The following is a 12,252-nucleotide window of genomic DNA, read 5'->3' on the forward strand; positions in this document are numbered from 1 at the left end:
ATGTCACATGGACTACTTTGATGATGTTTTTCTTACCTTTCTGGACATGGACAGTAATACCGTACATACAGCTTCAATGGAGGGACTGAGAGCTCTCGGACTAAATCTAAAATATCTTAAACTGTGTTACGAAGATAAAAGGAGGCCTTACAGGTTCGGAAGAGCATAAGGGTGAGTTATTAATGTTATTAATGTTATTAAAGTTATTAATGTCATTTTTGGGCGAACTAACCCTTTAACAATAGACTGTAGGCTACAAAAGGCTTTAACCTATCGTTCTTTCTTTTGTCACGTGACGTGAAAGCATTGGATAGAGAAATTAATTTACAAGCTTCCTTACAAACAGGTGCACAGTTATTATTATTATTATCATTATAATTATTATTTACTCTTACAGTTACTGCGTTTCTGGTCTCAAATTGTAGCTTTTTACTTGTTAGAGTTTTATAAATGTGTGAATTTCTGTCATGAAGGTTATTTTCCATTCACTGAATTTTGTGAAAAAGGTAATAAAGAGTTGGTTATCATTATTATTAAGTCTATTTCCTACTCAGACTGCATAGGTTAAAGCTTATGGGTCTGTCACGTGATGAATGAACGACTCGAAAACCCGAAGACTCAAGAGATGAACTAATCAACTCTCTTTCCGGCTCAAACTGCATTGACTAAAGCCTTGTCCAAATACCCACACTTGCGGTCTTTGCCATTGACTACTTCTGAGACGTATTTCCTGTATTTGGACCAAGTGCTCAAGTGAGGATGAAGACCACAAGTGTGTGTCAAACTTTTCATTACCTGATGGACACTGATGGACTAGAAAGTTGAACTACTAGACTATTCCAGTACAGAACCTATAAAATTTTGCACATGCGCAACTGAACGAATCACTCCCTGAGACGACTCGTTCTTTCCCGAGTCTCATTAAAGATTCGTTCAAAATGAATGAATCTTTTAAGAACGACCCATCATTATCATGAAACACAGACGTACAGCCAAAACCCCACCCCACCCATCTCGAACATATATACATCTAAACAGCATTTTAGTAACACTGTTAGTCTGTGAAGAAGACACATTACATTTCTTATACGCAAAATGTGAATTCTTTTGCACATTTTTAAGTCAAATAAGTCAAGCGATTGTCTCTTATTCCACAGTCCTGTGTTAACATGCAAAGATTTAAGAATATGCAAAGAAAATGTTGCTTTTCTGCTGCTTGGTTGTACAAGTCATGACAGTTAAAGAGAAAGAGAAAGGGAGAGAGAGATTTACAGCTGGACCGTGGAATCTGGCATCGTACTAGACAGAATCAAGGTGACCCGATGCCACAGGGGTGCATGCACTCAAACAAACACACACTCAAACTCGTCTACTGACTTTGACCAAAAAAATACATACATATGCCAGCGACTGGCTAAAAAGGCACTATTTTATCAGTAATCTCTGACAAATTTTGCAGTCAAACTTCATATCAATCAAAACAAAAACTAGGGCTGTGTGAAACAAACTAAAATAGCAATGAGGTTTAGCACGATTTTCAAATGGCAAAATCTGCAATGTTAAGAAAAATGCGTATTTGTAGACTGAAACAAGGAACTGTGTTCATTTACACACAAGCAGCTCATGATCCAGTGTTTCAGTGTCTCAGAGCGGCTGAGCTTGGAGTAAATGCTGCTCTAAACAAACTCGTCTCGACATGTGCAGAGTTTGGGTCGTTTATTATGTGCATTTGGGAACACAACATGCGGCAATCATCTTTCCATAACCGCAATGAGAAACACTTATCAACAAACAAGACATTTTAAGAGCTCCTTGTTTTTTTTTTTTTGTTTTTTTTTTTGCCATAATAAATATTAGTATCCTTTTTTCCTATTGTACTGTAAAATAAAGTTATTATTTTCCATAAATACTGTTTAAGTGAAAGATTTCAGTTTAATAGTTTTATTTAATGATATTATAATTAGATGATATATATATATATATATATATATATATATATATATATATATATATATATATGATTTAATGCTATTATAATTTTATATATATATATATGCATATACTATACTCAAAATAAAATATTAATATTATAATCATATTAAAAGTCATACTGACATATATTCAGTTGTTTTTATTATTGTTGGCCAAATTGTGCCCTAAGTACAGAAAACCTGGAGGTATATATTGTATTTTTATATAGCTTTTAATTTTAATTTGATCTAACACCAACCATAGAATTGAAAGGAAAACCAGTCATAAATCCTGTTCTTGAACTCTCATGTGTTCTCAAGTTATTCCCTTTGGACACTGTATTTTATGGTCTGACTTCATATCCACTGTCTGTCTGTGATCAATTTGACACAGCTCATTCAAAATCATTATATTGCATTTATGTCTAGTCCTAAATTCAGGGTTCCCACAACATTTGACCAATCAATATCAATGATTTTTCCAGCCAGTTATTTTAAGCTGATTGAATATTTCAGAGTTGATCATATCGAAAACTTACTCATGATGGAAATTTCCATAACTCTAATACTATTATTTTCCTTGAGTCTGGAAGTAACGATTTGTAAATTCCCAGGGTTTCCATGACTGTGGAAACATCATAGATTATCTAAGAAGTTACCCATGAATCAGCTGGAAAACATCTACTAAGGCTGATGATACACTGGGCAACTTTTTGGGCAATGTTGCCATCATTGGGCATCCAGGTGAGACACAGAGCCCACGACCGATCTAAAATATCCAGATAAAAATCTGTTACCCATTCTCAATGGGAAAGTGCCCAAGCAACAAAGTTTCCCTGCAAAATTGCTCAGAAAGTTGCCTGTGTATCATCAGCCTAAGACCCACTCCCAAAAACACAACTTGCACAGACTGCTGCTACATAGGTCAAGCAAACAATCAAAGACACTATTTAAAATTGAATTTCAGCCGAGTTTTGCAGTAAATCTTCACCGCACACAGACCATATGAAAACCAATCACATGAAGGCATGAACCAATCCCATGTGCTCTCAGTTAAAGTGCTCTATGCAGTGGGCATGAACGAATGGGTCATGCCTTCTTTCTCCTTAAATGACCTCGCTCTCGTGGCGTTCCAGGGCGGGAGGCAGTGTGACACCACAAGGACCCTCAAAGTGATATCTGTTGGTGAGAAACACATCTCAAGTCAACCACACGCAGGTGTTCAATCTGTTTTGTGGAATCTACTGTTCAGTGTTTGCTGTTCAATGTGACAGCGAGACACGTCACTTAAGAGTCAGAGCGCGTGTGGAGGCTTGTGTGCAATAGAGCAGTTATGCATTATCCCGTTGAATGGGGCTGACTGAGAGGCATCTCTGTGACTCATGTTAAGGGATAGTTTGTGTATTTGTATGTCTTACTTAAAGCGCATAGTAGCAGGTGTGCACTCCATGTTGAATTCAGCTACAGGCACTCCTCTACTTGCCACCTGAGGAGCGAACATGGCTGCTGGGTAAACTAAGGAGGAGGTGCCCACCTAGAGACATGAAACACAGAATACAAAGAATTCTTTATGTAAAGCTGTCAACACAAACACATCTGTATGAGGGATTAACAATATTGTTTTATAGATATTTTAGGCAGACATTTATGTTCCGTTCCCAAACAGGCAGCTATCTTCCGTTGGTCTTAGTACACAATGTAACTACATAAGGATCAAGTTTTAAATAGGAAAACTATAGAAACTCTTTAGTCATTTTTGAGCAAGATGCTAATGGTCTAATCGGATTCAAGGAACTATGCTAAGCTAAGCTAAAAGTGCTAGCACCAGACCCGGAGATCGGCTGAATTGATTTGAAAACAGTAGAAATCTATTTTTTAACTCTAGGGGAGTTGGAAAATTAAATTAATAGTGCATTAATTTGTTATCACTCACAATTAAGCAGAGATCACATATTTCCAGTTCCTGCTCCACAGCGGTGAGAATATCTGAATCCAGAGTCTCTCCGAACCAAACCACATGAGGCCTCAGCAATCCGTTACAGCCACTCCTGTCACACCTATAAACACAAAGTACACTAACATCTGTGAATATGAAACATTAGACACGTGGATATATGATGCCCACTGTTGGAGAAAAAGTGTTACTATTCACAAGTCATTTCTCTTCTGTTCTCTTCTGATCTTTACATTTATTTGTATTTATTTTTTATAAATTGCCCCAAGTCCAGCTATAATCCTTGTTGGGGTTATTTAAATTTAAATGGACTGTTTTGTATTGCAATGCATTTAAAATTGTAAATTTATTCTTGTGATGCAAAGCAGAATTTTCAGCAGCCATTTCTCCAAAAAGAGTTGTGCTGCTTAACATTTTTGTGGAAACTGTGAAACATCTTTTAGGGGTCTTTGATGAATCAAACAAGAAAGTTTAAGAGAACAGCATTTATTGGAAACAGATTTTTTTTTCATAACAATGTGATGGTTTTACTGTCACTTCTGATCATAGAAGCTTTTATTTATTTCAAAACCCCAAACAGTGTAATGTTTAGTTCCCAGTTCCTTGCAAACTGTTAAAAATTCGAACATCAGAACAATTTGCAGTTTTGCACACAGCTGCGTTTATTAATACTTTGGCAAATATAATAATGGAACGGCACCTGGTAAAATAGCCGTATTTAACAAAGCATCGCATTTTCTGATTAATCAGCACAGTCTACTGATCTGCATTTAATAAAGCCCACAGTCACAAACCTGGGCAGGTGCTCCACTGGTATCCTGGCATCCTTGGCACTGGGGTCAGGCTCTCTGAGAATTGAAAAAAGAAAGAGAAAAGCAAATAAAGAGAGTGCAGTCTCTTGTGGTTTAAATATTTGATGAAATAATGGTGATGTGTTTGCATGAGCTTTTACCCTTTCCCTTCAAGAGCAGGACAGATTGGACTCTTGTGGTTGGCTTTGACTTCTCCACAGCTCATGCAGCGGGTTTTAAATAGACTACCTAGAGAGAGATTGAGAGAGAGAGAGAGAGAGAGAGAGATCAGCTGAGGGGAATAACCTCAATTTGAAGGAATGATTTCATGGAAGGATGTGACAAAATCCCCACCAACCTAATAGATGCCCTATCAATTTCATTTTTGTTAATCAGACATTAACCAATAATAAATGTACAGTAATGACATCATGCTCCAGTCCTGGTTTAGCTGTTGTCTCACCGTGGATTTCATAGACATGTTTGGAACCAGCTCTATGGTGCAGCTCATCGATGTTCTGAGTGATGATCACAACACAGCGCCCCTGTTTGCTCAGACGGGACTCACACTCTGCGATAGCCAGGTGTGCTGGGTTTGGCATCTTACTACGCATTACCTGCAATATTAAATACAATTAACTAAAATATAAATTTATTTTTTGTGTAATGATTGTTTGATTGAAACCGCTGTGTTTAAATATATAATGACATGTGATGCTAAAAGTCACTAGTAAAATTTGAAAAAGGTAACAATAATCATCTCTCTGTGGTAGTTTACAGTTATAATATAGCGAGTTTTTTTTTTTTTTGGGGGGGGGGGCGGTATTTGTGCCTACAAGTACAATTTTGGTAATGTGAAAACAGTAATAATAACCTTTTTTTAATGCAATCATCCATAACCGATCTACTGTCCTATTGTAAAGTAACTCCACCCCCTTGTGGATGCTGTGTGAATTTCAGTCCCAGAAATAAAACTGACATTCCAGAAATAAAAACTTGCATAAAGAAATTAACATCAAATTCATGAATATTACAGTGAGGTGATCACTAAAAGAACCAAACCGCATTATGACATTGGTAACCATTTAGTCAGTAATGTGTAACCCACCTCGCGCCTGTAATGGTAAAATTCCCAAACTAAAGAAGGATCTCGAGAGAAAGCTTCAGGTGTTGCCAAATCCTAAAAGACAAAGAGATGAAAAGAGAGAAATGCATGATCTTACAAAGATTCATTAAAATGAATCCACCCCCAATCCAACAGTCACACAACTCCACAAAATATTATATTATTATAGTTATTTTTTTCTTATGTATATGTGGTGTGAAATTAAGAACATGTATTTATTCTGTTGTCAACTAATTGTTATATTTACATTTGATTCAACTTTAAAAGGTTGATTAAAATGTTAATTTTATTATTTATATGACATCCTTTTTGACATTAAAATGTAATTATAAAGATTATTGTAATCTACCCCAAAAATAGTTATACATTCAAAAAACAAAAAAAACAAAAAAAAATAATAATATATATATATATATATTATATATATATATATATATATATATATATATATATATATATATATATATATATATGTATATATATATATATATATATATATATATATATATATATATATATATATATATATATAATAATAATAATAATAATAATTAAATAAAATAAATAAATAAATAAATATACTAATAATACTTTAATAAATTAATTATAATACTATTTAATAAAAATGTTTGCTTGCTTACATGTGGTGTAACTACAGTGTTTTTATGCTCTGCTACATGTTGCCTGACAAATTTGGTCAGAGCTGTCAAACAGATGTTGAAAGTTTACAGTCATTATTTACAATGCAAAATGTAAACAACATTTTACAGGCACATTTGTATATAATTCTGAATTATAAATAAAAGGCTTACAGTATAATTTACAACAGGTACCTACTGTCCCACACAGATTCAGTGAGGTGTTTTACATACCAAAGAAAAAGTAAAACTTACCTCTTCATTTACAAGTGTATTTAGGCTTCTTTATGTTGTCAATTAGAGCGTGATAGGGCCTTATAGTAACTGTGCTTACGCTTATGCTCTGCCAAGCACTATATAAGTCAGGGGATTTTAAACTGAGGTATGTGGACCCCAGAGGGCCGCAGGGGGATGGCAAGGGGACCGTGGACAATTTGATGTGTTTTTTTAGAGCTGTCAAAGTTAAAATTAAGATATTAATTAAATATGTGTAATGTAAATTCACATTCACTAAATTTTATACTATTTTATTATGGTTTCAAAAGATTTAAGAAATCTAAAAGACATCGATTTCAATCAATTTAGATTCTTTATTTTTCTAATATATATATATTTTTTTCTGCTAAATATTTCTTTAAAACAAAAATAATAATTGTTAAAACGCATACATTGTCAACACATACATCATCTTATTTTAATAAGATAATATTTTATCAATGTGTTTTAGTATACTGACAATGTAAAAGACACTTATTTAATTTTGGAAAATAATATTACATTTAATATTCTCCTTTATAAATAGCTACCTATCAACAGGAGGGTTCTTCACAAAGTGATTGTCATATTTGAGACCTAGCATCAAAAAGTTTGAATTTGTTTGAAATGTGAAAGTTTGAAGTCCTATGTGGAAACTAAGATGGTAAAAATGATGTGATGTGTACCTGTGCCTGCCACTTCCTCCAATAGCCCTCCTGTCCTCTAAACGTTGGTACTCCACTCTCTGCACTCACTCCGGCTCCAGTAATAATAGTGATGTGCTTGGCATTAGCAAAATCCTTGCGAAACTCTGTTAAATCTGCAAATGAAACAAAAGGCAAACCATTTAGTTCACAGGTCATCCACTGCCACACACACATAGTGAAGAGAGTCTTTAAAGTGCTTTACTTGAGCTTGGTCTCGCCATCTTTGGAGCGCTCCAGTTCAGTCTGACTGCCGCACACAGCTGAGAGGACAGTCCTCTACACGTCAACTGCCGCACAATCATTGAGGGTTAAATGTCACGCTGCACAGCTAGAAAATCCAAAAAATAAACACATCAACATCCCAAAATGCAACGTTCTCACCAGCAGATACAGTATATACACAATCAGAGAATTAGATTAAAGCACTTCCTCTTTCTGTAAGGAGCTGTTCCTTTGCTAGAAAAAAGGAGGTGTGTCCAGGAAGCAGTCTGATAGGTTGGGAAATTCTGGAAAGATATCCTTCTATTGATATTCTCAAAAAGCGATAAAAACTTTATTATTTATAATAAAAGTTTCACTTTAACTTGAAATATTATGACTTACATATGTCTATTATGACTTGAGAATTATGAAATAGATTACTATTTATAGTAAACATAAAAAAACTCTTTCGTGCATTGTTTTTTTTTGACAAAAATTCAATAAACAACATAAAACTGTTAGTTCTTATATTTTAATTTGACTAAATTAAAAAAAATATATAGTTGTTGTTTTTTGCTATTTATAACATATATATATATATATATATATATATATATATATATATATATATATATATATATATATATATATATATGCTATTTTTGTATATACAGTATATGTACTAAATATTTATTTAAATATAAATTTTAACATTTAAAGAAATTTAAGATTTACTACATTGTTAAAGTTAACATTTAAAAAATGTATTTTAACCATTTAAATGCAATCTAGAAATATGATAACAGAAAACACTGAATTAAAAAAAAAAAAAACCTTTTTTAAAGTAACATAAGAGACACTTAACCCGAGAGATTGCTGTTGTGCATTTTATAATTGTTCTTGGTATTTGGGATATGTAGGACCTAACAAGTATAATACCTAAAATTAGTTTTTGTACAGGAAGTAGTTTTCGCAGAAAAAGATGTCCTCATGTGAGGACAGTGGGTCTATCATAATGTGAAATGCTGCAAAGCAGTTTCGTTCACTTTGCAAGCACAGATGCACATTGTATGTCATGCATCGTACACGGGATTTCCCAGTGCAGCCTTGTGCTCTGCATTCATGCATTTCATTCATAAGTTATGTTATGTCCTCGGTAGAGGACATCGGGACTCAATTTCTTTTTTTTTTTTTTTAAATGAAAAGACATGAATGAAAATGCATAGGCAAAAACAATAGATTTCTTTTAAAACACCAATACATTTTTAATGTTCAAGATTTTATTTTATTTTTTTAACCAAACTTTGTATAAAGATATTTCTCAACTATGGTATAACAGAATGATTCAATATACCATTTTTCTTTCTGCAAAATGTGTGTAAAATTACCATTAATGGTTTTCTCATTATATACAATGCATCTATAAATTAAATCTAATTTGCATATTAATGTGTTTTTGGGGCATCATGTAATGAAAAAAAGAAGTGTAATAATGGGAGTAATAATTGACAAGATTTTCATAATAATATATAATATTTCATAGAATATTGAAATATAATTTCTTTCTCTATTCATTTGTTATGTCTCCAAAAATGCGTAATAAACATGCTTTTAGTCCCGGTGTCCTCATGTGAGGACATGTATGAAATCAATGTCCTGTTTAGTAACAGAAAGTCATATTTTGATTTGAAACCCCATAACATTTTCCTGAGATGTTGATTTATGACACATAATTAAAAAATTAGACAGATTTAAATGATAACTACAAAATATTATCATATTTCCATAAGAGCGTCACTAAATTAATTTCAGACATTTTGATGACCAAGGAGAGGGAGTGGTCATGTGAAAGATCCAATCATTTGGTACCTCTGAAAAGCCCTGAATGTGCTCTGTACAGGACATCCAGACCTAAAACAGTCTCAGAGAAATTCACTAAAATATAATGTCCTCATTTGAGGCCGCAGGGTCTCAAGGAAGTAACTGAGCATTAAAACTGACTCATGGATCATTGCTGTTATGTTTTTATGGCATACATCTTAAAAGATTGAAATCATATTAGTTTGTTTCATAACAATATAATAATTTAATAAACTTACAGTATGGGTAAATTTTAAATATTGTAACTACTAAACTGTTACAAACCATTAAAGAGCCACACAGATGGGAAATCAAAAATTACCTGTATTACAGTGTATGATGTAGCTGTCCATCAGTGTAAACAATGTGCAAAGTAATTAAACCAAAAAGTAGACGATTTATAAAGTTATTGGCTTCTAAAGTAAGGAGTCGACTCTGAATCGCTGAAACGAGTCGTTATAGATTTCAAATCTTTTGCCCATCTCTATGTACGTCACTAGGAGCACTTTGCATAATAATCTCCGCCTACCGTCTTGGGAGAAATGAAACTCTGACCTGCCCCACCCCCCACACAGACGCTCTGGTTGGTGTGATAGCATCATGTCGAGGAGACAGTGTGTTTTTAATTGTAAAGTTTGTTTTATTTTCACTGCCAAAGAATGAAGATCAGAAGAACCAATGGCATTTCACTGATGACTGCTTTTCTAATCTCGGTGAGTTCAAGGCGGGATTTTCAAAGCGTTTGGCCATAAAAGAGGGTTCATTACCAACTTTATTTGGACCAACAAGCATCTCCGAATCACAACGTGAAGTATGATTATGAAGTTATGTGTTTGTTTTCTCCCAAGCGTCTTATCAGTATGTCACGCTAGCATTAACAGTTTTATGTTAAAACCCTCTGGAGTCGATTAACGCGGATACGCGTTATGAGTCATTTTCCCCTGATAACCCCAAAAAACTCAGCGCTGATCTTCATTTACAAACACGTCATTAAAATGAAGTGTAACTCCGTGAATACTCAACGAAGAGACATGAGAAAGATATCTATAGAAAGCTTGACATGTTTACTTTAAAGCTAAACAAGTGCTGCTAACAGATATTCTGTGATAAAGTAATCCATATGAAAACAATGCGATGTCTGTTTTTCACGTCTCCCTTCATTATATCTAATGTGACCACACCCCCGCGCTGAACGCGCTATTCAGATTCAAACTGAAGCGCGCGGCTTGAATACACCCACACAGAAGAAAAAGCAGCGAGACTGTTCAAGCTTTTTTATTTTACTGTTTGCTTCGCGATGAGAGGAATAAGACATAATTCACCCCAAAAAGATGCTAACGCATTGTTTACCGTGAAGGTGTGTGCGGAACAACCAATCAAAACTATGTCAGTTGACCAATCAGAACACAGTATGCTACCGAACTGAATCTTTTGAACAGCTTCACACGAACCGTTTGGGGATCTCTGAGAATTGAGGTAATTTTAAAATGATATTTTGACAAAATGACAATGTTTTTTAACCTTGGATGGATTTAAACCTAATGTACAGGACTTATAAACAGTGACAGGAAGCTTAGAATTTTCATCTTACTGGCTCTTTAATACAAAATTTATAATATTATCAATATTAACTTAAATTTGACACCACAGTGTAAGCCCATGTTTATATCATTATTTGCAGCCTATTACATTTCATCCTGTTCATTTTATTGCCAATGTGTAAATAATCAAGTTAATTAATACAGTCAAGTTTAAAATACTAATTAAGTGTCTGTCTGACCTGAGCATATTTCTGAATATCTGGTATGGTATACCCCTTTATTTGACCTAGTTCCCAAATATATATATGCATGCACAAGACTCGTGGCACTATTGCAGGATCGCAGGAACATGAAAAGAGGACAGAACTGAGATGGTGAAAATGCAAGTACAACTTTAATAAACACATGTGGACCTTGAAGGACCTTGTGAAATGACCACAGCTATGCAGAGACACTAACTTCGCAAGTTCAGGTTCACAATAGTTTCCCGCTATCAAATAAACCTATTGACTCCTTTATAATGTGAAAAAACACTTGATACTGTAGGTCAAAAATGGACAACAAAGCAGCAGTAAATGTGCAACAACCACGTGACTGTAAACTATCTGTTTGACAGAAGGAAAGGAAAGTAAGTTACCTGACTCCTGTCACACAGACTGTGTAGATGTAGTCCGACAGAGAGGAAGGTTAAATGTGTATTTATTACAGCCACTCAGTTGCTGTCATGAGCCAATGGAAGACAACGACAAGAACCATATTAAGACGACAAACGTTACTCTTAACTTTCCTACTAAACACCTCTGAGGGGTTGTTGGCGGCTCAGAAAGCTCAACCCTCCATCGAGTCACATTCAAATCTCCGAACACATTTGGAGTTATTAATTATATTTGTTCACTATAAAGTATAAAGGATTACGTAAAGTCATTTCAAGGATTGTTATCTGAGCAACAAGCAGACTGACTAGCCACAGTAATATAATAAAAATCACTTTTGACAAGCCTTATCTAGTAATCACATTCGACTGTGAGTGGTCCATCCGAACCATCGCGGAGAAAAGTAACGGCTGTCATGCGTAAATACGGTTCTTCAGCGTCAGGCTAGACAATCATTTGCAACTGAATAATGACATTAATAAACTTTAATAGTCAAATAAATTATATTAAAAGGGTGAATATTTTAAATATGACAATTATTATTCAGAGACGTATT

The 12,252-nt window shown here is 34.3% G+C and overlaps 2 protein-coding genes across 2 annotated transcripts in view; one reads left to right on the plus strand and one right to left on the minus strand.

Moving 5' to 3' along the window:
- LOC113063237 (serine/threonine-protein kinase MRCK beta-like) overlaps positions 1-12,252 on the plus strand; it is a 492,601-nt gene that overhangs the window by 83,052 nt on the left and 397,297 nt on the right. The window lies entirely within an intron of this gene.
- Positions 2,366-11,991, minus strand: LOC113063251 (NAD-dependent protein deacylase sirtuin-5, mitochondrial-like). The gene is made up of 10 exons (XM_026233505.1): positions 11,681-11,991; positions 7,644-7,769; positions 7,421-7,554; positions 5,824-5,895; positions 5,179-5,332; positions 4,877-4,964; positions 4,719-4,772; positions 3,904-4,027; positions 3,389-3,504; positions 2,366-3,149 (listed from the first exon to the last, which is right to left on the minus strand). The coding sequence occupies exons 2-10, from the start codon at positions 7,741-7,743 to the stop codon at positions 3,077-3,079; spliced, it is 915 nt and encodes a 304-aa protein (XP_026089290.1). The 5' UTR covers positions 7,744-7,769; positions 11,681-11,991; the 3' UTR covers positions 2,366-3,076.

Source organism: Carassius auratus, chromosome 45 (genome assembly GCF_003368295.1).
Source record: "Carassius auratus strain Wakin chromosome 45, ASM336829v1, whole genome shotgun sequence".
Lineage (NCBI taxonomy): Eukaryota > Metazoa > Chordata > Actinopteri > Cypriniformes > Cyprinidae > Carassius > Carassius auratus.

Excerpts from the sequence above, each read along its gene's own strand:
- LOC113063251 (XM_026233505.1), bottom strand. The coding sequence starts at position 7,743 with ATGATTGTGCGGCAGTTGACGTGTAGAGGACTGTCCTCTCAGCTGTGT. Across the intron at positions 7,555-7,643 it reads GATGGCGAGACCAAGCTCAA|ATTTAACAGAGTTTCGCAAG; the intron begins GTAAAGCACTTT and ends TTTCATTTGCAG. Across the intron at positions 4,028-4,718 it reads CCAGTGGAGCACCTGCCCAG|GTGTGACAGGAGTGGCTGTA; the intron begins GTTTGTGACTGT and ends TTGTGTTTATAG.